Raw genomic sequence first — 23587 nt, forward strand, 5'->3', positions numbered from 1 at the left:
TTAAGTTTTGTCATACATCATGCAGGTGTTTGACTCTGTTTTGGGATTATGGAAGGAATGATGATGCTCCATGGAAAAATGATGCTGGAATGTGCTAGATTAGGTTATTTTCCAGCATAGAAGCCAGCTGATGAGACCTGACATGTCTACTAAGTGAGCAAACCAAAGCCCTTCCCAGAAGACCAAATATAAAAGTCTGAGCTCCAGAGCAAGTTTATTGGCTGCTTTTATAGCAACATGGCTTCATGAGGATGGGGTCCCCAAATATGCCCAGGGTTGTCACCAGCATGGACTTTGTGGCTTTTTCTATTTTCCCCTGAATGACTGGCTTTTGAGCCAAGTGGCTGTGTCTCATGGGCACCAGCACCGTGGACACATGACACAGCTGTGTCTGAGGTAGATGCATGACTCCTTTGTCACTGCATCTTCTTCTGCTGTCAGCTGTTTAATTTCCTATGAGAAACAGAAGAAAATACGAAGTTAGCTCTCAAGCTCAGTCTGGAAAGTAGCTTCAGGATGTGCTCATTATAAAATTTAAGGGATCCTCATTCCTCAAAGTGACCACCAATTACTATTGACAGCTGACAAATGGAGCTTGACACCATGCATAGACCTAAGGGCCTGACCAGTGGCCTGAGAGGGCCTAGGTACAGTAGAGGCGAACCTATGGTGTGTTTATCACAGCCAGCCATTTTCACTGAATGCCCTGAAAGGTTTGCCATCACTGTCCTAGGAGATGTCCGGGTCTGGCTTGAAAAGCACAGCAAAGCCAGTTGTCCCCACCCTCTGCCCACCTCTTACAACTCACAGTCAGTGTGGGGTTTATTCGACTGTTGCACTACACAGCCATCAAACTGTGGCTGCAGCTGGCCCACTCTCTCAGGCTTGAGAGACCCCACGCCTTCCATCCCAGCCTCAAGGAAATCCAAAAAGGCTCCTTCCAAAATGACGCTGCCTGCTTCCAATCACCATTCGGTCCAGGATTAGGCTTATGCTGTGCCTGTTACAAGAGGAATTTGCCCTTAAAACTACACAAAGTAGGTGTTTCCTGGCTCCCCAAACTAAAACGCATTAAATCCCCGATGACATATCCCACAGAAATGTTTTTGTAGCTAGCCTCTCAGAGGGTCAGGAAGGATTTGCAGTTTACATATTATTCTGCTTTAACTTCGGAGCTCAAAACCTGCTGCCAGGGCTCTCCATGGGGTAGGAATTCTTGGGAGCCTCACGACTCCATCCTCAGTGTTCTGTAAAATTCTTTGGTCAAAACTCCAATTCTGCCTGACCCTATTTGGCTTGTTAGCAGAGAGGATCAAAGTTCAAAGTGTCTTGGATGTGGCATGCTAATGGGTTTATTTCTCTTAAATTTTCTGTAAAGTGAAATGGAAAGAAACCGATTCCATCTGTAAGATATTCATCTTTTGGCAGGGTCTCTGCCGCAAGTCTCTGGTGTTTGCAAATAGCTCCTCAGTACCTACTCACAGAGTTGTGCCTGGGCAATTGCATGGCAAAGACGAGATGATTTTGCAAATCCGCTTCTCAGGCAATAAAAGATATTTTAGTAGCCTCCTGCTGCACACTTGGAAAGATTTTTAATAGGAGCATAGAAATATATTTAATCTCTTAATTCTTCAAGACGGCAAGACTCACATGTTGGTGTTTTTTTCTGCTCCCTTTTTAAGAGAAAGGTGATGCTGAGCCAGAGAGTCCAGACAATGGCACATCGAATACATCGTAAGTCTCTTTTGTGCTTCTATCAGAAATGACTGTGCTTTCATATGCTTGTGAAATGAAGTGGCGCGAGCAGCTTGTCATAGTAATGATCATAAAGAAAGGAAACCATGGTTCTCTTTTCTCATGATAATGTCTTTTTAAATGCTTTTGGGTACAGATGTGTTTTGAGGTCTCTTCTGCTTTGGTGTAGTAGAGGAATCTTGAAAATGCAAATGTTGCTCTTTATAAAATAGAAATAGGGTGGGATATGAGGGTGTGGAATGGGGAGAAGAATGGGGACGTGAGGGAAGTCCTTGAGGATTTGGTGGGCCACTTTCAGCACCTTGGTAAGATGGTCCAACTCTTCCCACGTTCTGGGGACGTTCTGCATCACGCATCTGTATCCATGTCATTTTAAAAGCCTGCCATCTGCAATCTCACTTCTGAATTATGTGAAAAAAAATACAGTTCTATGTACATATCACTGGATCTCAAGAGTTTGTGCCTGTGACAACACAGTTTTAAGCTAAGAAAACTCAGAGTGTTTTGTTGTTCTTCCTCAATATTCAAGGCATCCACATACATTTTAACGATTAATTTGATGCTAAAATAATGGACCAGTATTTAAAGAAAATACTTAACAAGCTGTCAAATGATTTTGTCTTAGTTCCACAGGAATCAATAACAGGTTTGTTCCTGAAAAAGTCTTCATATTTATCATTTTAAAGAGTGGAAATATATTTTATTGTAAGATAGGCTTTGTGAATTGTATGTATTTGGGGTTCAGTGTTTCTGCTACTAATCATTCAAAGTGCAATGCACTAGAAATCACAGTTTGTGGTACAACATTGCAGGTCTTACGTTGTCTGAGATCTGTTTCTCAATGTAGAAAGTTCCTTTGATTTCACTGAATAGCTTGCGTTTTGTAATATGTAAGGTTGTGTTTGTCTTTCTCAACATACTACCCTAAAAGTTCTAAATAGTTCCGTTGTGTGATTTCTGATGATGCAATGAGTCTGACTATCTCAAGTGGTTAAAATATTATTAATTTTTAATTTTTTTGTGTGCTAGAAAATATAATGTGAAAAGGGTTTTAATGCCATCTGGAGGCATTCTAGAGAACTGAAAAAGGTAGAATTCTTGGAAAAATCAGTTATTTTGAGTAACATTTAGACTGGATAAAGATTTATACAGCTAGAATGTAAGCTACTAAAAATGTTTTCTATTTTAGAAATTATTTAACAAGCATGTTAATTTTTGTAGATACAACAGTTTTTTAAATTCTCAATAGCAAAATTATTTCAGAGACTGAGAAAACCATTAGACATGCTATCACATTATCTTTAATTTCGTATAAAGACCCTTTCAGCAGACAACAATTTTGTAATGCAGTTTGATGTGCCATTAGCGTTATTCTTCCTTTATATATTTCTAAGAAACCCCTTCATTAAAAGCATCAGTTTTTGTTGCTTAGTACCTCATTTCTTATAACATATATAAAACAATAAGTTGACTGAGGAATTATTTTTAAATGCTGTGAAGATGTAAAACCTGGACTTTACCTCCCATTCTTTCCACTCAGCAAAAATAGTTTCCTGCTCACCTGTCTCTTGAGCTAGAGAGAGAAAAAGAGAAAGTCTGAAGTTGCAAGCTCTTTTAAAAGTAGAGAGTTCTGAGTTTGGCATCTCTCCAAGAGCGGCCCCTAACCATGGTTCTTTTATAATCTGACAACAGGAGACGTAAGTGAGGAGCAGGACACTTTGGAAAGGACAGCACTGACATTCTTGGATGCCACACCTCTTTCCAGTGTCACTGGGCAGAGAACATTTATTATAGATAAGGAATCTGAGGATCAGAAAGGTCATTCAACTTAATTAGGACATTAATCTTTTTTTTTTCTTTGCCCATTTACCATATGGAGGGATCAGTAGGTCTCAAGGGACAAAGCCAAGCCATGAGTTAGAATCGAGTAAAAACACTAAGTTTAGGTATTATTCCTTAAGCAGCAAGTGCACTAGTTTGCTGCAGCTGCTATGACCAAGTACCACAAGCCAGGTGTCTTACATAACTGAAATATATTTCTCAGTGCTGGAGGCTAGAAGTTCGCCATCAAGGTGTCAGCAAGTATTGGTTCCTTCTCAAGGCTACAAGGAAAGGAATGATATGTTCCAGGCCTCTCCTTGGCTTGAACAGGGTTGCTTTCCCCGTGCGTGTATTCATACAGTCTTCTTTCTGTACATATGTGTCCCTGGATCCCATCGTATAAGAGCATCTGCCCTATTGGATTAGGGCTCATCCTAAGGACTACCTACTTGATTATCTCTGTGAAGACCCTGTCCCTAGTTAAGGTCACATTCTGAGGTCCTGGAGGTTAAGATTTAAACATGTAAAAAGGAAATGGGGGTAATTTATCTCATAAAATTAAGGATCAGAGCAATCAGAATGATGCAGTAGCCATGCAAACAGAACCAGGAATAAAATCTAGTAGACAGAACACGGGGAGAGATCCTGCATAAGACAGACAAAAAATTATGGGCTCCCTAGGCACTAAGAGGGTGCATCAGAGTAAAGGAAACTGGAGATACCAAACCAGGACAGTAGGATGGATGCTTCTTGAATCCTTAGCTATAGTCTCAGTCCATGGGACGGACTCAGTTTCAGGTCCCTGAACGTTCCTCTGTCTGTATGAGTCTGTGACCCTGACTATAGAGATCCCTTCCTGAACCTCATGTCAACCTGGGAAGTTTACATTTGTAATCCCATGGAAAATGTTTTGGAATTCTGGCAAGTTAATTCCAGTCAACCACTTCCAGTGTAACCTACAACAAGAACGAAGACACTAACGCATGCTTATAGTTACGAGGAACCCTAAGTCTGGCCAGGATGAAAGGTCATCAGAACAGAGGCTTCGACCCAGGGCCTAACCCAGATTTTATTAATTTGCAAAGAAGGGAGTGGCTTGAGTATGCTTGACTGTGAGAAAGGCAGGAAATAGAGAATGCAGACAGACATGACACAACTGAGGTAGCATTTAATGTTTTGGGAGCCAGTGCTTCAGCTCTAATGTGCAAACTTCTCTGCTCTGGAAAGTCATAGCCTCTTATCTTGGGGCCCCAACCCAGTGTGTCAGCAGTTTGCCCCAGAGTGGTAGCTCTTCATCCTGCCCAGCTTGACCCTGTTTTGGATGTCACAGGGCAGGGAAATAGCAGCTGCCACCTAGCTTTGAAGATTATGCAGCAGCACCTCGATGAGTCCTGTTTATATTGCTTAGAGCCAGTTGAAGGGAAAAGGAAGTGGCCTGGCTATCTGTGTACATATCAGTACATAAAAATAGGGCCAGGTTGAGCCAAGGTTCAGGTAATTGCTCTTTGTTCAAGGAGAGTCATCCAGGTGGTCCTCTACACCTGACAGCCACGTAAATCTGTTATGTGGGCTAAAATCATAGTGCAAAGTAAGGAGCCTTCACACAGAAAAAGCTCATTTCCTATGGAAGCATTTCTCCTCCCTGGTCTCCCTTAGAAACAGGGCATTAATTAAAAGTGGTTTTAGATACTTCATCGCTGGTAGCACGTAGTATGGATAACATCTGACGATCCCCTTAGGATTAAGTGACTCTGTGAGTATTCAGGAAGATAAAAGGAACAATTTCATCTTTCAACATCATCATCATCACACAGGAGAGAGCAGTAGATAAGATAGTGGCCAATTCGATGAATAAATTCCCATCAATCCTTGAATAATGTATGCATATATGTAGCAGAAAATTCAGTGGAAAACAGTAACTAGGATGCAAAAAAAACTGATCAAAGATTTCGACTGATGCCTACTGCTTACAGCTACTGCCTGTAGATTCTGGAATTTGAATCTCACCCATGTTAGTGGTGCTAGGTGAACAAGTTTTTCTAGCTCTGGAAAGTCTCTGCCTTCAAAGTAAAGGAGTCATCCTAAAACCAATAGCAAATCCAAAATAGATCCTCCCTAACAAAATGTAACACCAGGAATCCAAGAGTGCAAGCTAATTATCTAAAGATTTAATTGCTTGATTGAACAAAAACATCAAGTTTCTTTTTAGAAAATTAAACATTGTCTAGAATCTCTGTAACATCATCCACAATGTTTGGTATGCAATCAAAATCAAAAGAGATGAAGAAACTGGAAAATGTGATCAGTAGTCAAGAGAAAAATTCAATAGACTGTAAGATGTCCTAATAATTAGAATAAGAATATTTTAAACTATGATAATGTCCAAGAATGTCAATAAAAACATGATCATTATAGCTAAAGAGGAATGAGTTTCACCAGGGAAATGTAAAATATTAAGAAGAACCAAACACAAATTTTGGAACTGAAATGTGCAACATTTGAAATGAAAAGTTCATTGAGTAGTGTTAAATGCATGGTAGAAATGTCAAAAGATCTGTACTCAGATCAATTAAGAATTTCAATGAGCTCACTATGCAGAAAAGTGAGATAAAGGTTGTAAAACGATGAACAGAACATATGATTATGTGATATCGGTGAGTCTAATATAAATGCATTGGAATATAAAATAAGAGAGAGAAAATATACCAGAAAACAAATTATTTGAAGAAATTACAGCTGCAAAATTTCCAGACTGAGTGAAAGCATTCACTTATATATCCAAGAAATGCAGCAAACCTTAAGCAAAATAAATACAAAGAAAAACACATTCTGTAACACTGAAAAAACTAAAGATGCAATTGTAAGTATAGCTTATGAACCATCTGACAATTATTTTGGTAGCCTAGGTCAGTTTTCTTGGGAAAAAAAATGGAATTTAGCATAATTGCCACAAGAAGAAATAGAAAATCTGAATGACCCTCTTTCTATTATACAAACCAAATTTATTATCAAACCTTTTCTACAAAGAAAATTTCTCCAGGACCAGGTGACTTCAATGATAAACTCTATCAGAACTTTAAGAAAAGTTCATACCAGTGGGACACAGCAAGTGAACTACTAGCTGTACACAAATTCATTCAGAAAATAAAGGAAGAAAGAAAACTACCTGATTCACTGTAGTATGCCGGGATAACTTTGACACAAAACTTGACTCACATGTATAAAAAAAGAGAAAATTATAATCCACTATCTACTGTAAGCATCACTGTGAAAATTTATACCATATCTATTGTATTTGTACTTATTAGAAATAACAAACTGTAAAATTACATTTAAAAAGCAATTCCATTTACAATGACACAAAACAACACATTTACCAAAATACATATGAGACTTGGGGATAGAAAATAGAAAAAATTTTTGAAAGAAACTTAAGATCTAATTAAAGGGAGAGAGGTGCATGAATTAGAAACCTAGACAATATCGGTATCCCAGGGGTTCTCGTACTGATCTATTTGTGCAATACAATTGATCCAAAGGCCAACAGGATATTTCTGTGGACAGTGGTTTTACAGATTACTCCAAAAATGTTGTAGAAACACAAAGGACCTTTGGAGCCACAACAGTCTTGAAGAGCAAGGATGCCAGCTTCGTGATTTCAAAACTTACTACCAAAAGTAATTAAAGATAATATGGCATTGATGCATGGATAGACACATCAATAGAACAACACAGAGCCTATAAAGAAACCGCACAAGTACATATGATAACTGACTTTCCACAGAGGCACCAGAGCAGTTCAGTGGGGAAAGGCAAGTGATTTTAGTGAATGATACTGGACCAACTACTGGAGGGAATATTAATCTCATACTGTACACACTTCAGGTGGATCATAGATTTCAATAGGAAAACTAAAGTACTACACATGGGACCATACATCTGTAATCCCAACATTCTGGGGGCTGAAACCTGAGGATCAGAAGTTCAAGCCCAGCTGAGCAACTTAGTAAAAACCTATCTCAAAATAAAAGACAAAAAAGGCTGGGGATATAGCTCAGTGCAAAGGCCCCTAGGTTCAACCCCCAGGAACACTCCCTCACCCCCCCAAAAAAGAGCTGAAATGACAAAGGAAAAAACACAGCACACTATCCTCATAAACTGAGAATAGGCAAAACTTTCTGACAGGGTCCCAAAAGCATAATATTAAAGAAAATCCTAGGGATATGGGGATTTGGCTCAGCAACATAAGCATCTATCTGGCAAGCACTGGGTCATGAGTTCAATCCCTGGTACCAAAACAAAAAAAAACCCTAATATATAAAAGAGAATCCTAATAAAGTTAATTCCACCAAAATTAAAACCATCTATTCATCAAAATGACAAGGGAAGCCATAAGCTAGGAGAATATAACTGTAGTATATATGTTTGACCAATATTTTCTGTCCAGATCATACAAGGAACTCTGAAATTTCAGTAACACGCCTGGAAGAGAGAAAAGAAGATATGCAAATGGCCAAAAGCAAATGAAAAGGTTCATTTCACAAAAAACATTCATCTTAGGGAAATGCAAATCAAGGCACAGTGAGGTAGCACTACACACCTAGGCAAATGGCTCACCTTGAAGAGGCTGACACCACCAAACAGTGGCAAAGATTCAGGGCAACTGGCATGTTCTTGCATTGCTGGGGGAAAATGACATACAATTTTTGAAACTTCTTATAAACAAACGTAAGTATCGCATGACCTGGCAATTTCACTAGTTAACATTAGTAGTGGCAAAATGAAAGGCATGCATCCTTAAAAAGATGTGTGCAATATGCATGGCTCCTTTACACACAAGATAAAAGCTAGAAACTCCTCTAAAGTCCAGTGACGGGTAAATGGACCAATGACTGTGGTCTGTTTATACAGTGAAATACTTCCAATGAAAAACCAACAAACTGCTCACATCCCTACAACATGGATGAATTGCAGGAATGCTGTGTTAAACGAAAGGAACCGAACATAAAAGAAAATAGACAGTAAGACTTACTTTATATGAAGTTCAAGAAACAGACAAAACTAATCTTAGCAAGAATTTGGAGCAGTGATTGCTATAAGAAGATGAAGATTGCCTGGGAAGACCATGAAAGAATGATTCTAGAAGGTTCCATATATTAAGTTAATCTATGTAAGCATGTATTGAAACTCAGTGAATTTTACACTTAAGATCTGTAAATTTTGTTTATATAAATCTTCCCTGTGTTGAAAAATTAAGTATGCAAAAAGGATAAAAATATTTATGGAATAGCTTTTCTACCTTATAATATAATAATAACTACCTGGTCATATAATAAGAATAACTAACCTATTTGGAGTATTTACCTTTACAAGGTACAACTGTTAGGTCTTGACATGTTGTATCTCCTTTAATCCATACAACATTCTAGTAATTCTCCCAATTTTATAGACTAAAAGAGGTTAATCAATATTTTGTTTGAAGTAGCAAAGCCAGTATTTGAACCTGAGACATAGACCCCAAAAATTTCCAGAAGAAATGACTACGTAGAGTTTCCAAAATTCTTGATAGCAGAATCACTTTGTTGGCTTCATGCAAATTTACCACTGAAAAATCTACTCTCAAGTCTCAAGGGTTATTAGCATAGACTTGTAGACAAATCCATTGTACCCTCTGCATTTAGACAGCTCTCAAAGTAACAGCAACCTGAAAGAAAATTTAAAGATTTAGAATGCCCTTAATAAATTGAAGAAACGGTATAAATACAAATACCTAGGAGAAAAAAATAACCAAAATGAAACAGATGGAAATGTTCTACCCAGGTGTATATATTGTACAATAAGATTTAGGAATTATCATAAGCTCAAACTGAATTACAGGGACCCACCCATGAAATGTTCTTTCATCAAAAGTTAATACATGGATAGTGTCTACTACCAAGTAGGCACTCAATAAATCATTGTTACTGCTAGTAGAACATATTTATGACTTACTAAAGCTAGAAAATAGCCTTGTCTCTGCTGCTGATCAGAGCTTTATTAGAATTTTAATCTGTTCTTTGTCCAAAAAAAATTAAGAAACTTAGAACTAAGAGTGCTAAAATCAAAAATTATTAGAGTACATTAAAAGGCCTTCCAGTGGAGCTGCAGCTGTAAAGAGGAAAAGCAAGAGAGTGAGTCAGTCTACCCTAGAGGCCTCAACCAGAATGGAAGAGGAAGTGCATGATTTTCTTCTCCCCGGAGAAAGGCCACAGAATTCAACTGACCACTGACTTTTGTTTTAAAGTATCTGTGAAGATATGGGCACCACTGCGTGGTGGAAAAGAGCCCATCTAGGTGATGCCCAGTCTTTGTGCATAAAGACGAAATGGACAACAAGTTTATATCAATGGAGCATACTCATTTAAAATGACTGCTCTTACTACAAATCTCTCTCAGAAAATAAACACAGGGAAGACCATCCAAGGGAGCAGTTGTGTACCAAACGTATAAAGAAATCAATCATGTATGCATGTACATTTAATAAGGTTACCCAAACTGATCTGGAAGTTGAGAGATCGGCACCTATTGGAGAATTGTTACCAAAGATCTTTGTTTTCCTGAGAAACTTGAAACCTTCCTGAATATTTACTTTGGCCATAGCAAGCTGGGTCTGAAATGATGGATTGTGGCTAACCTTTTAGTCAATGAGGTGTCTCTCCCCAAAGACCCCTTTTCTGGATCTGCTTAAGTGATTTTCCAGGAGCCTGCTGGCTAAGAAAACGAGAAACCTAGCAAGCAGCCTTTCCCCGGAGAAAGTTAGCCAGATCCTGTTTCTCATGTTCTTCGACATCAGGAATGAAAAATGGAGAAGAAAGGGCCCCCGATGGTTCCTGACAGGCGTGTCGATGCGCAGATGGATGGGGCTTGTCTGGTGGAAAGGAAGGACCGCTGTGACCAGCCTGTGTGGACCAAGGAGTCAGCTGAGCCCTGGGCGCCCTGCAGAGGTAGGGGCTGCCGGTCCACCAAGACGGAGGTTAGGTGCTCCTAGTGAAATGAATGGGTGGCAGCCACCTGCTGTCTCCTCCAGCCTGGAGGCCTCTAGTTCCAAGAGCCACAAAAGAATTCTCTAGCAAAATTAGGGAGTCTGCTCCCAGCTCCCTTGCTTGGTTCCCCAGAAGCTCGCATTTCGATGGGGTGCATGATTCTATTATTACACCTCATGTTACAGAGAAGAAACTGGGGCAGCAAGTCAGCTCATGAAGTTTTCACCCCTGGTAGAGGTGGAACCAAGAATCCAGCTGGTGGCCCAACTGCAAAGCGCTGAGGGGCACTGTGTAGGGTCCCTGACCTGACGCAGGGGGCACATGTGGGAGGAGATGTTGAGGAGGAAATCTTGTTTCTGAACACAGGGCTGAACAAGCACCCAGTATCCACCCTCCGTCCGTATTAACAAGAGAAGCAGGCCACCAAGCACCCGTGAGGAGGAGCGGAAGCCAATCCAGACAGGACTGCGCCTGGCATTCACGCACAGGGCTGAGATTTGAAAATGACCAGGTGGCCATCTGGAGTTCATATGATAACCCAGTCACCCAGAGACGCAGAGTGACAGCTTCGCAGCCTCAGCCCACCTGCTCACCTCACAGGCCCTTCTGCTGTTGGCAGCAGCTATTTTAAGAAGGTTCCATGCACACAATCCCTCCCAAAGCATGCAAAATATGTTAGACTCAGCCTCAGAGCCCCCACCATGGAGAAGTCCACCTGCCCCTCTCCAGCGACTTAGATGAGTAAAATATCCAAAAGGACAGGGAATGTGGGGGTTAGGGCAGGCGACCAAACTTCCACACACAGGCACGCACTCCTCTTTTTATGCCAGAAAAGGCATTTCCTGCTTTAAAAATACGAAGATCCCATGGAATTTCAAGCATTCGGTTAGACTAGTACTCCTGTCAGTTTATCACAGTCAAGAGTTGCCAAATACTAACTAGACACAAAGCCAGGGACTGAATGCTGTATAAAAATGGTCATTTTGCAACACGAGATGACAGTAACACAGGGACGAATGCAAAAGGAGGCATAGGATCACCTATAGCATCTCTGGAAGGCGGACAGCCATGAAATTCCCCGTGCTGGGGATGACAGAGCTGAGGCCCTGGTGCGTGGCTGACCAGGCCAGACCTTACCACAAAGGGCCGACTTTTTCTTTTTTTTTAATTTTATTTTAAATAGAGAAAAAGTAAAAATAGCAATAAAATGGTTTCAAAACAGGCTAGTAAGAAAGTAACAATACATTATGTATTGTTATATTCATAGTAGTTACTCAGAGTACAAGATATAGGCATGAAATATTATCCAAAAGGTATTAGCACAAAACTTTCTTTCCAATGAACCACAAGAAACTAGCTGTAAAACTGTCTTAACTATCTTGCATATATATTTTTTCTTTTCCTTTCTTCTTTTTATTTCTTTTCTTTCCCTGTTTTCCGGTCACAGTTTTTCTTTCTTTTTGAGCACATTATTCAGTGCACATTTTGGATCTTATTTACTCTTTCAGTTTCTCACACTAATGAGACAATATGATGTGTACGTCAGATTTATTTTCACTTATGAGTATAGTCTCGAGTTGTATCCATTGACCTATAAAAGTCGCAAGTTTATCTTTGTAATAGCTAAATCTTGGAAGCAACCCAAATGCCATCAACCAAGGAATGGATAAAAAAAAAAAAAAGATGTGTTTTTCATATGATGGGATACTACTCAGCCATAAAGAAAGGACTGGCTTTTTAACACTGGCTCAAACATACAGATGACTAAATGACATTAGAACACAAATAAGCAAGTGGGGTCTGATGTGACCAGGTGGCAGGTACCATGGTCAGGATGTGGCTGGCTCACCAACGTTTCAAGTGCCAGAAGTGGGGTCCCCATGCTATGATGTTGGGGGTGGAACCCAGAGGGACATTCTGAGGTTGTGGGGCATGTGTCCTAGGAAGGGAACGCTGGCCTCTTGACAAGAGTTGTTCAGAGAGAGCCAAGGCTGACCCCTGAATTGCTCCCTGGCTTCTATATTACAGTTTCATCTCCATGTCCCATGTGCTCTTGCCAGTGGACATAGCCACCTGCTACAAGGTCCTCACCAGAAAGCCCAGCCTCTGCTGCTGCCACATTCTTAAACCTCCAGAACCTTTATGCCAGTTTAACATCTTTCCTTTATAGTGTTACTCAGCATCAGGTTGTTCATTACGGTAACAGAAAATGGACAGATGCAACAAGAAACCCTAACTTGGGATTGTTTCATTAGAAAATCTATCCCACACAAGAGCAAGAGAATTGACTTGGACTAATTGGCTTAAGGAATAGGAGAGAGAAGAGATCATTCCTTTATGTTGGGAGTGTCAAGGAGCAAAAATATAATAGGCAGAGTGAGACAAGAAAAAAAATGAATTGCTAATTGGACTGATAACCATATAGCTTCACTTCTTAGCATAATATGACAGATATTCGCACATCCTTGGAAGTGGTATACTCTGAAAACAAAAATTTTTAAATGAGTAAGTGTATAAAATGTTATGCATAAGTCTGAAAAAAAAAGTGTATCAACTGTTTAGCCACAAGATAAAATCTTTTCACTGGTGAGCCAGTTGGGAAAATGGAAACCTCTGATTTTCTTCGTTTACTTTCCTGTTGACGCTTCAGGTTATATCATGTGACCCTTACTCCCAAATTCAACTGTGCCATGCACTGCCCTTCTGTTCTCACAGTGCTCTGGACTGGGTGCTGCCCTTGTTTTGAATAAGCAGTATATGCACGGAGAAAGTAGACCTGGTTCACACTGCTTGTTTGGGACAGTACTAGGATTTGAACCCACTTTGGCTGCTGGGCTCACGCTTTTAGCCATGCTGTGTAGACTCTCCATTCTGCCTGCTGGACTTCAAACTACTTCCCCCAAATGATGAATATTAATATGTCTCTAAGTAAAGAAACATCACTTCCAAATTAGGTGTATCAGGGTTTACTTAGATGCTCAAAAGTAAATATGAATTAATAATTAATGTGATTAATACCTTTAGCTTTTCTTTAAACACCTAGAGCATATCAGTAGTTTTGTCTTCTCTTTTTAAATGCCCAATGAGTGAATGCTTTATCATGTATTTTAGGTGCATTTGAATCTTTTGGGGTTCTTTTTTTTTCTAGCAATCACTGTTGTTAATCATGCTAAGTTGCCTCCAAGTGAGAACTGCGCAGAGAAAACTACCTCAGTGCCTTTAAAAATGCCTAATTTGATGTTCATAGTTTGAGGAAAAATAATTCCAATTTAAGCGCATATGGTTTTCTTGCCCCACTTACAGCCCTGTGGTCTCCTGGGGACCAGTTTTGGTGGCCTTCTTTATTGTCCAGATGTAGTCAGGTCTGTGTGGTTTTGAGTAAGATGTGATAGGTCAAAAATAAGCCATAGGGATGCTATAGAGCGTACACTGAGAAAGAAAGCCTTCCGAAGGACAAGAATGGAAATGTCTCCAGGAGTTGTAAATGGATGCCTTTGTTTTGTAATCCCTTTTCTTCAACTTCCAAGGTAGGGCTGCCAGATAAAATACAAGACGATGCCCAGTTGAATTTGAATTTCAGATAAACAAGGAATCTTTTTTTTAGTAAGTGTTCTATGCAATATTTTGGACATACTTATACAAAAAAATTATTCATTGTTTACCTGAAATTCAAATTTAATAAGGCATCCTATTATTTTTAATTGCTATGTCTGACCCCACTACTAAATTGCCACATAGAATGTATGTACTACCGGACTTCAAAGTTTTCCCTAATAAAGGAATGAAGGATAGACAGGTGAGGAAGAGAGAAAAGGAGCAAAGACAAACCAACAGAAGGAGAAATTTTTAAAAAAAAAAGTGCCCAAAAGGATACAACAGCAAGTGTGTTTAGGAGTGTTAAATAGATGACCATATTAATATTTTTTATTGGATCATTGAACACAACTATTTGCAGTCTCACTATTTGAATGTTCCTTTGTATGCTTTGATCCTGTGACCTGAATCACTGTTTCAAAGATGATAGTGTGTAATCTATTAATTGGTGATATCTTCTGTTTTTTTTTCTTTTGTAGTTCTGTATTACTTGTACCCTTACACTGTTTTGCTTTGTTCTGTTTTTTTTTTCTCTCTCTCTTTTTCCTTTTAAATTAAAAAAAAAAAAAAATAAGAATCAACTCTGGCCACCTGCCAAGTAAAATAACTAAATTTTATAACTGAAATCCTAAAACTGAGGTCACAGCCTCAGTATTGAAAAAAAAAACCGAGGGGGGGAAAAAAAATCAGGCAGGCCGTTAACATCTGAATACCAAATCTCATTCAGGAATGGAAAGCTTTGGAATGTGAAGATTCTTGGCTTTGGAACTTGGTTGGAATGCCACAATTGTTTATTAATTACAAGGAGAAATTTTTTCAATGAGAATCTTTGCTAATTGAATGTCCAAGAAAGCTACCTGACTTCGGTTTATGTTACTAGGATGTCTGGGAAAGTTCATGGGTAGCCTTTTGTTTGTCTTGTGTTGAAATGCAAAAAACAATCAGGTACCTGATATGGGAGGGATTTACCCCTTTAAAAAAAAAATCACACTGTTCCTGCCGGGAAACATGAAGATGACTTTTTTTTTAACCCTCAAGCCAAAAATATTAACTGACAGCTTCAGGACTGATTTTTTTTTCTTTAATCTCTAACCAGACAAATTACTATAAGCAAGAAGCCTTTCCCCTTCGCCCAGGACCCGTCACGAATGTGACACTGTAGCTTTTAACCGTGGATGGGGAAAAACATCCTTTGGAATTTTTAGAATGTTATTACAATCAAGTTTACTAGTTTTTGAGTTGCTAAGCCACCACCGGATCCAGCCTTCCACAGGGTAAGGATGTTTTCATGTTGCTGTTATTTCTTAGCATTCTGAGGGCTGGATTATCGCCTGGGGGGGGACATGGCCTTGTAGCTTGAGCTCTCTGTTGCCGACGCTCATGTGAGTGTCCTATAAAAGAGGAGACCGTGGGGTTTCTATCTGTGCTGTAAATAAAGGTCCCAACACACGACAGTGCTGGGATTGCCGGAGCAGGCACTGGATGACATCTTCATTTTGGAGAAAAGGAAAAAATTTGTATTTTTTTAAGAGCTATTTGAAGAATCGTGCTAATAGCTTCCCTCAAAGCCAGATGACTCTGTAGGAGCTTTCATGTTTATAGTTGTTTTGTGATGTTGCTGCTGCTTTTAAAAAGAATAAGGGAAGTCAGCCTGATGGTGCAAGGCATTTCCTGACCAAATCCGTTAATTAGTGAAATGCAAGCTCAGCTTTTATAAGGTACATTGTACATCTTATTCCATATGCCTGCCCTTCAAAGGGGGCTCAGAAATGCAAAGTCCATCTTCTCTTCCTGGACAAAGCCACTGAGAATCTACCGGGAATTGCATCAGCCCAGCTGTGCAGTCAGCTTAGAAGCCAGTGCCGTTTTGGTAGAACTGTCCAAAGGACAGCATCCAGTGACAAAATAGCAGGACCGGTTGGTATGTTTGGTGGGTTCAGAAAGCCTTCCCATAGTTTATTTTTCCAGTCTAGCCTCCTAGCTATGATTCAAAACTAGGGTAGATACCAGATCACCTGGGGAAGCTTTTAAACTTTATTAAATCGAAAATAATCAAGCTGGGCATGGTAGTGCATGGCTTCATTCCAGCTAGTTGGGCAGCTGAGCTAAAAGGATTATTTGAGGTCATAAGTTCAAGACCAACCTGGACAACATAGCAAAACCTTGTCTCACAGCAAAGCAATAAACAACAACAAAAATCAAGTTATTTCCTCCTGCCCCTGTGACTCTGTTACACACATGGTCAAAACTCTTAACTCAGATCCTAACTCCAGACCTGATTGAACCATCTGAATTGCTGAAGAAACTTTAAAAATGCAGATTTTCATGCCCTTCTAGAGATTCTCATTCCATGTCTGGGGTTTGGGCCTAGCAGTCAGTATTTTCAAAAAACTCCACAGCTAATTTTGATCATTTGTCAGATCCGGAAGCCATCACATTCATTTCAGCAGCACACATGGCCACACAGTGCATCTGGAACAGCATTCCACATTTTCACCTTCTCCACCTTCAGCTTCCTAATTTGACCCATATCTCCTCCCTTCCCATTTCAAAAGAAGAAATGCCTGACCCTGCCCACCTTTGGTGCCCTTGACATCACTCCCTCACCCCCCAGCGTCTTCTCTTAGATGTTCTTCTTACCCTGACGTATAACACACCCATAGTTTCCCAGACAGAATAAAAACAGCCACGTCCTTAACCACTGCGTCAGGTCAACTTCTTTGTTAGACCCCCGGGGCAGGCTAAGTTTGCAAAGGAAAGAGATTTATTTGGTTCACAGGCCTGAGGATTTGAGACCATGGTACTTTCATGACCATCAGCACAGCATCCACGAGGACTTCTGGGCTGCTCACAGTAATGGGAATCCATGCACAGAGGGTGCAGCGAGCCAGGAAACAGACCAGGATTTGAGATTTGGGACCAGGCTTTTGTTTCCAACTTGAGGAGTGTAAGACTCAGTCCAGAGGGCCAGCAATCCCTCCCAAGGCAGCATCCCCAGTGACTTGAGGACTTCCCACTGGGCCCCATGTTCTCAGCGTTCCACCATGCCCAGTAGCACCACCCTGAGCCCTAAGCCTTTGACCCATGAATCTTTGAGAAGGCAACATGCAAAAATCATAGCGCACTGTGACTGCAGTGGTCCCACCCTCCCTGCAAGGGATATGGTCAAAGACCCTCACAAAACCCAGATAATACCAAAATCTACATATTCTAAGTTTATTCTTGTATGTTCTATGATAAATTTTAATTTAAAATCAGGCACAATAAAATACTAAAAAATAATAAAATACAATAATTACAACAAAAACTGAGATATCAGTTATGTGAGTAGGCTCAGTCTCCCTATATACACACATACACACACACACACACACACACACACACACACACAAAATATGTTGTTGTACCATAGCCTGATAACCAAAAAAGCTTCTGAGTGACTAATGGGCAAGTAGCTTACACAGCATGGATACATTGGATAAAAGGACAACTCATGTCCCAGGTGAGAAAGAACAGATAGCTCAAGATTTCATCACGCTACCCAGAATGTACACAATTTAAAATTTAAGTATTGTTTATTCTAAAATTTTCTATTTAAGTTTTTACAACTAATGTCCCCCCAAAACTTCATGTCTTCCCATCCTTTCACCATGATGCTCTCTGCCTCACCAGCCCACAGCAGTGGAACCAGCAAGCATGGGCTGAAACCAAAATCCAAAGTCAGTTTTTGCTCCTCTAAGTTGTTCACATCATTTATTTTGTCAGAGTAACAGAAAGCTAATTGATACACTCTTGAAGTTCTTTAACATCTCTTCTCTTATCCTCCCAAAGGAGTTAAAGACATATTACAGAGATCCATGCATACCCATGTTTATAGCAATCCAACTCCCAATTGCTAAATATTGCAAGCAGCTTATATATTCATCAACAGATGAATGGATAAAGAAAATGTGATGTTTATATACACTGGAGTACTAGTCTGCCATAAGGAAGGAGGAACTTGAGTTGTATATAAGGACATAGATTTACCATGAGACCATAATGCTAAGCAAAAGAAAGCAGATACGGAAGTTTAATTATCACGTAGTTTCTCATACATGAGAAATCTAAAGTATAAATAGTTTAAAGAGCAAAGTAAAAACTAGACAGTAGGAAACAGAAAGGTAGACCTATTGCAGATGGGAAGGAGATCTAGGATGGAAAGAAATAGAAAAAGAAAATTAAAAAGACTAAGATGCTCTGTGTATGCATATCAGCTTCCCATAGTAAATTCACACTCTCATTATATATCACAAAAATTTACTTTAAAAAAAAACACTGAATTCTTTTAAAATAAAGAAGATAGCTTCTTCAATAAAGGGTGCTGGGACAATCAAATATTTGTAGCCTCACCCCTGAAAAAAAAAAAACCTAAATTTTTCACAAAACTTTACTCAAGACATATCATGGGCTTAAATATAAAACAAAACTATAAAATGTTTAGGAAAAGTTTATTAGACTAGTGCTCCCCACAAAGCCATCCACATCCACCTAGTCCAGGAACCTGTGGCTCTGTCGCCTGACACAGCCAGAATCGCTCTGCATCCTCAGCAGCAGATCTGAGGATGCCACGCTGCTGGCTTTGAAGGTGGAAAGAGGACCACGGACCAAAGCAAAGAGGCAGCATCTAAAGGCTGGGGGAAACCAGGATGCCAACTCTATGAGCCTCCGGAAGTAATGCATCCCTGTGGCATCTCAAGATTAGCCCCCCAAAACCGATTTCTGACCTACAGTGAGTAAATGCGAGTTCTTCCAAGCCATCACATTTGTGTGGTTTCTGTGAGCAGCAATTTTGAATTTTTAATTCAACAATCATAGGAGAAAGTCTTTAGGAAAAAAATTATAAACTGGACCTTTAACATGGTCCTAATTTTTGGCAAAAAAACCTGTTACGAGGATGAGAGATTAGAGAAATTAGACTAGAGAAAATTTTGTAAACCAAACGTCCAACGAAGAACTTATACCTAGCAGCTATTAAAAAAAAAAACCTCTCAAATCTCAGTTTTAAAAACTTAACTAAGTAGAACAATGGGCAGAAGATAAACAGATACTTCACTAAAGCAGATGGCAAAGAAATACATGAAAAGTATTGATCTTTAGCGATTAGAAAATGCTACTGGAAATCACAATGAGATATCACTGTGTCTACCACAGTGGCTAAAATGGAGAATAACGGTAGCACCAAGTGCCGGCAGGAAGGCAGAGCAACCAGAGCACTACACACAGTGTTGGTGAGAGCATGCAATAGTGCAGTCCCTCCAGAGCCCAGTTTGGCCACTCCTTTACAGCTAAAAAGGGCCCAGCAGTGACACTCTTGGGCGTATACCCCAGAGAAATGAAAATCAACAACTTGTACAAGAAAGTACAGAGCAGCTTTATTTGTAAGAGCCAAAAGCTGGAAACTACCTAAATGTTCATAACATGCAATACTATTTAGCAATAAAAAGAATGAATCGCTGATACATAAAACTTGGATGAACCGCAAGGAATTTATGCTAAATGGGGGGGGGGGAAGGACCAGTTTCAAAAATGCACATACTTTATGCTTCATGTGTATTAGGATTTGGGCAATGACATAATTATAGAGGTGGAGAACAGTTTAGGGGTTCCCCTGCTTAGGCATGGGATGGCCGGGCAACTCTCAAACATTCTCAGAGGGTAGCATGAAAGGGTGTTGTTGGGGTGTTGAGGTCAAATGGCTTGACGGTGGTAGACTGGTGCATGTAACTGCATGTGTGATGAAATTATTTACCGTAATAAGCACACACATGCACATGAGTGTGGGCCCCTAAATAACTGTTGACTCTGAATACACTCTGGACTATTCCAGCGCCGATTTCTGGGTTTTGACATAGTTCTGGTTATGGAAGATGCTAACGTTCAGGTCTGGGGGTAGAATTCAGTGACAACTCACACTTAGTATGGGCAAACCCTCCCTCACTCTCCCCCAAAGGCTCTCCCGTCTCCCAAAGAATAAAGATGTTAACATTGGCAGTGGCTGAGCAAAGTTTGCTGGGGATTTCCCTGTACATTTTGTGGCACCTTTATGTGCATCTATAGCTATTTTAAATTTCATACCTTTTTTTAGGAAACACACACACATCATCTCCCACGAAGCAGTTGTTCTGTATCTGTGTGTTTTCTTCTAATCCTAATCTCTGGCGAGAGGATGACAGAATTCTCCAGGGCCCCGGGAAAGCCAGGCATCAGTAGAGAGATATTCGCTGCTAGAGCTGTCTTCTTTCTGCTTCCCAGGCTTGGGCAGGCCTACAGGACCCCACTTCCCCTCAGTGATGCACTGATTATCATCTGTGATCTGAGCCTGAGCACCTAAGGAATGGGAATCCGTCCCATCCCGCTGTCACTCCATGCACACCTTTCTCTGCACACCATGCACTCACACATCCTTTCTTTGCCCTCAGCTTGGGGCTGTCTTTTGCCTGGCAGTTCTGCAAGCCCACCGGCTGCAGCTCCCCAGAGTCCAGCATGTTTGGTGCCCTGGCCCTGGAGAGGCTGTTGTTCAGTAGCACAGAGTCCTTTTGTCCTAGGGACAGACACAGGCCAGCTCTGGGAGTGGACAGTTTGAAAGTGATCGCCCTCGCCCAGTTCTGGGTGCTCAGGGCCACCTCATGCTTATTCCAGGGAGGTCCAGGTGCTTTCTCTGGCCAGACCAAGGCCAGCCCGAGCCTGCCTAGAGTAGACAGACCTTGTCTTTGGGGCTTTCCATCTGCCCTTCTGTGCCTCCCTCTTTCTCATCCTCCAAGGACTGGCAAAACTTTGACCTTCCAGAGCACCATTGTGGGTGTTCTTCTGGATGTTGTCCCAGGCTCTGGACTTTCTAGTTCCTGTCACTTTATTCTCCTGTCCTCCTGTTCTGTTCCACTCTGTCAGGATAAGTGAAGCTAACAAACTTCTTTTTTAATAGCTGGCATGAATCAAAGCGTGGGATGATGTTGAGGCCTGCTTTTTCTCCCTGTTTATTTCCTCATCACTGGTACCCTAAGTAGAGGCTTGAAGGAGTGCCTTAACCTGACATGTAAGGAATGCGAGGGGGACAGTTTAAGGAGGACAGAAGAGAGGTTTTGGAGCAAGTCCCCCTGCAGAGAGCCGCACTGTGGACTCCTCCTCTCCCACTCTGATGCCCTCAGCAGCTGCTTCCTGCCCCAAGGTAAGCAGACGCTCATTGGTGGAGCCCCAGCCCCAGCTCCATGAGAGAGGGATGAGCCTGGCCAGGAGCGAGACAGTTCCCATGTCTTAGGAAGCTCAGGATGACCACAGCCTGGGGCCGATTTGGATCATGCTCATGGCATTGATTTCTCCTTGCTGTTGTCCATAAGCAGTTTATACACAGGAGTCATGGTGGCTTCGAATAGAAGTGGCAACACCAAGGAGCAACCCCACAAAGTTCGCCACTGCCATGGAGGAGAACCCACTTCCTGTGACCCTGACCTCTTCCCACACGTGTGTGTGGGTGGGGAACTGGGAGAAGAGTCCCCAGAACCCTGAAATTGTGCTGAGGGACAGCTGTCCTTGTAGCCTCCCTAATGAGCATGATGATCTGAGACTCAAATTTAATCACAGTCTAAATTTTCCCAGAGGTTGATTATTTTTTTCCCTAAAAGTTGGTTTCGTGATTGATGCAAGTTTGAGAAAAAATTATTAAATACAACAGAGTATGAGAGACCTGCTCTATCTGCTCTTAGTAGGTCAGCTAATAGGTCATTTTGCACCAGAGATTTCGGCAGTGTCACAGAATGAGCTTTGTTTAAGGAAGCCACATGGCCCCTCTGCTTACATTTCCATGTCCTACTCATGATTCAGTGGCCCAGCAAATTGAACTGACTCAGAAAAACCACGGGAGCCACAGTGATGGGCTTTGGGGCCAGGTAGGCAGCATTCTAAAAAGGTGAAAGAATTAGTTTTTTAAATCCCTGTTTATGGCAGGCACAGTGGTGCACACCCATGATCCCAGGAAGGCTGAATCAGGAAGTCTGTGAGTTCAAGACCAGCCTGGGGTACTTAGCAAGACCCTGTCTCAAAATCGAAAAGGGCTGAAGATATAGCTGTGTGATATGGCCCTATGCTAAATCCTCAGTACCAGAAAAGAAAAAAGAGCCATTTACCAAAATTCTTATGACATCATACTTTTATTTCTATTGCTGTTTGGTCTTTATTATGTTTTCTCCTTAAAAGTAAATGCTAACATCGAAAGAATAAAGCTAGAAAGGGTAGTCATGCTTTTGTGATTGTCACTGCAAGTTAATGGTAGCATTTGTTATAGTACCATTCCTTTCAAGTAACTAACACAACAATTAGGTATCATCTAATTAGAAATATGAATGTTATCAGGGTTCTCTAAAGTACAAAACCAAAATTAAGTTTGTACCTCAAATGTTCTTACTTGGAACTTTTCATGCAGATCTCTCTCAGTAATCTCTAGATGGAATAACCTCTCCTTGTGGAAGAAGCTTAGAAATCAGTTCATCTGTAAACAGCCAGGGGTTTAAGTGGATAACCACTGTGGGCAGTGCTTATACTGATATGCAGGTTGTCTTGATATCAAACACCCAAGAAGGCCAGATTCCCCAAGTGAGTCAGAGGGTTTGGATTGCTTTGGTAGAAAGGTTAGCCAGACTCAGCACCCATGGAATTGAGATTGGGGTGGAATTTCCAAATCCTGCAAATGTGTTGGCCACAGTACCCCAGCACTCCACCAAGTGTGAGTCACACACTGAGTCTTGGTAATCATTGTTCTCCTGCTGCCCACCTTGGCCCCAGTGGGCCACCGTCCGCGGTGTTAGAGGATGATGGCTATTCCCAGGGTGGGGAGAGGAGCATGAGAAAACAAAACAGCTGCTAAAAGAGCAGCCCAAAGAGTGGATAAGAGATGCTTGGCTAGAAATCGTGGTCACATAGATGAGATTAAAGTTTTCAAGCTGGGAAGAAGTACAGAGATGCTTCAGTTCTTGGAACTCAGGGTCAGGTTGCAGAACAGCAGAGCAGTTTGCCGCTGCCCAATTCTGCAAATGAGATTCACACATAGAACTGATGTTTGAACAGGGTAGCAGTGTGCAAAAATGTGCTAGAGGAAACTCACGGACCAAGGTCACAGAGCATGGTGGGAAAGACTTTATGGTGCAGGCAGTAGATGTGTTGCAACATGCAGAGCCAGTCGGCCTTTGCTGACTGCCTTATTTATGTTTGTAAAGCACTATTTTTTTTGTAAAGCACTATTTTCAAAACATCTTTTCATTGTTATATCGTGTTGTGTTCAACAACAACCTGTGGAGAAGCTAGAGCTGCCTTTATTGTCATCATTGTAAAAGACACAAGGAAGTTATGGTAGTTAATATCAG

At 40.9% G+C, this 23587-nt stretch overlaps 1 protein-coding gene across 12 annotated transcripts in view; it reads left to right on the plus strand.

Moving 5' to 3' along the window:
* Aff3 (ALF transcription elongation factor 3) overlaps nucleotides 1-23587 on the plus strand; it is a 502385-nt gene that overhangs the window by 352711 nt on the left and 126087 nt on the right. For all 12 annotated transcript variants that reach the window (XM_063229843.1, XM_063229847.1, XM_063229844.1 and 9 more), the window contains one exon: nucleotides 1683-1734. In XM_063229843.1, coding sequence (XP_063085913.1) covers nucleotides 1683-1734 — 52 coding nt within the window. The remainder of the gene's footprint in view (nucleotides 1-1682; nucleotides 1735-23587) is intronic.

This window comes from Cavia porcellus, unplaced genomic scaffold (genome assembly GCF_034190915.1).
Source record: "Cavia porcellus strain 051 isolate PalLab524CR breed Dunkin Hartley unplaced genomic scaffold, mCavPor4.1 scaffold_18, whole genome shotgun sequence".
Classification (NCBI taxonomy): domain Eukaryota; kingdom Metazoa; phylum Chordata; class Mammalia; order Rodentia; family Caviidae; genus Cavia; species Cavia porcellus.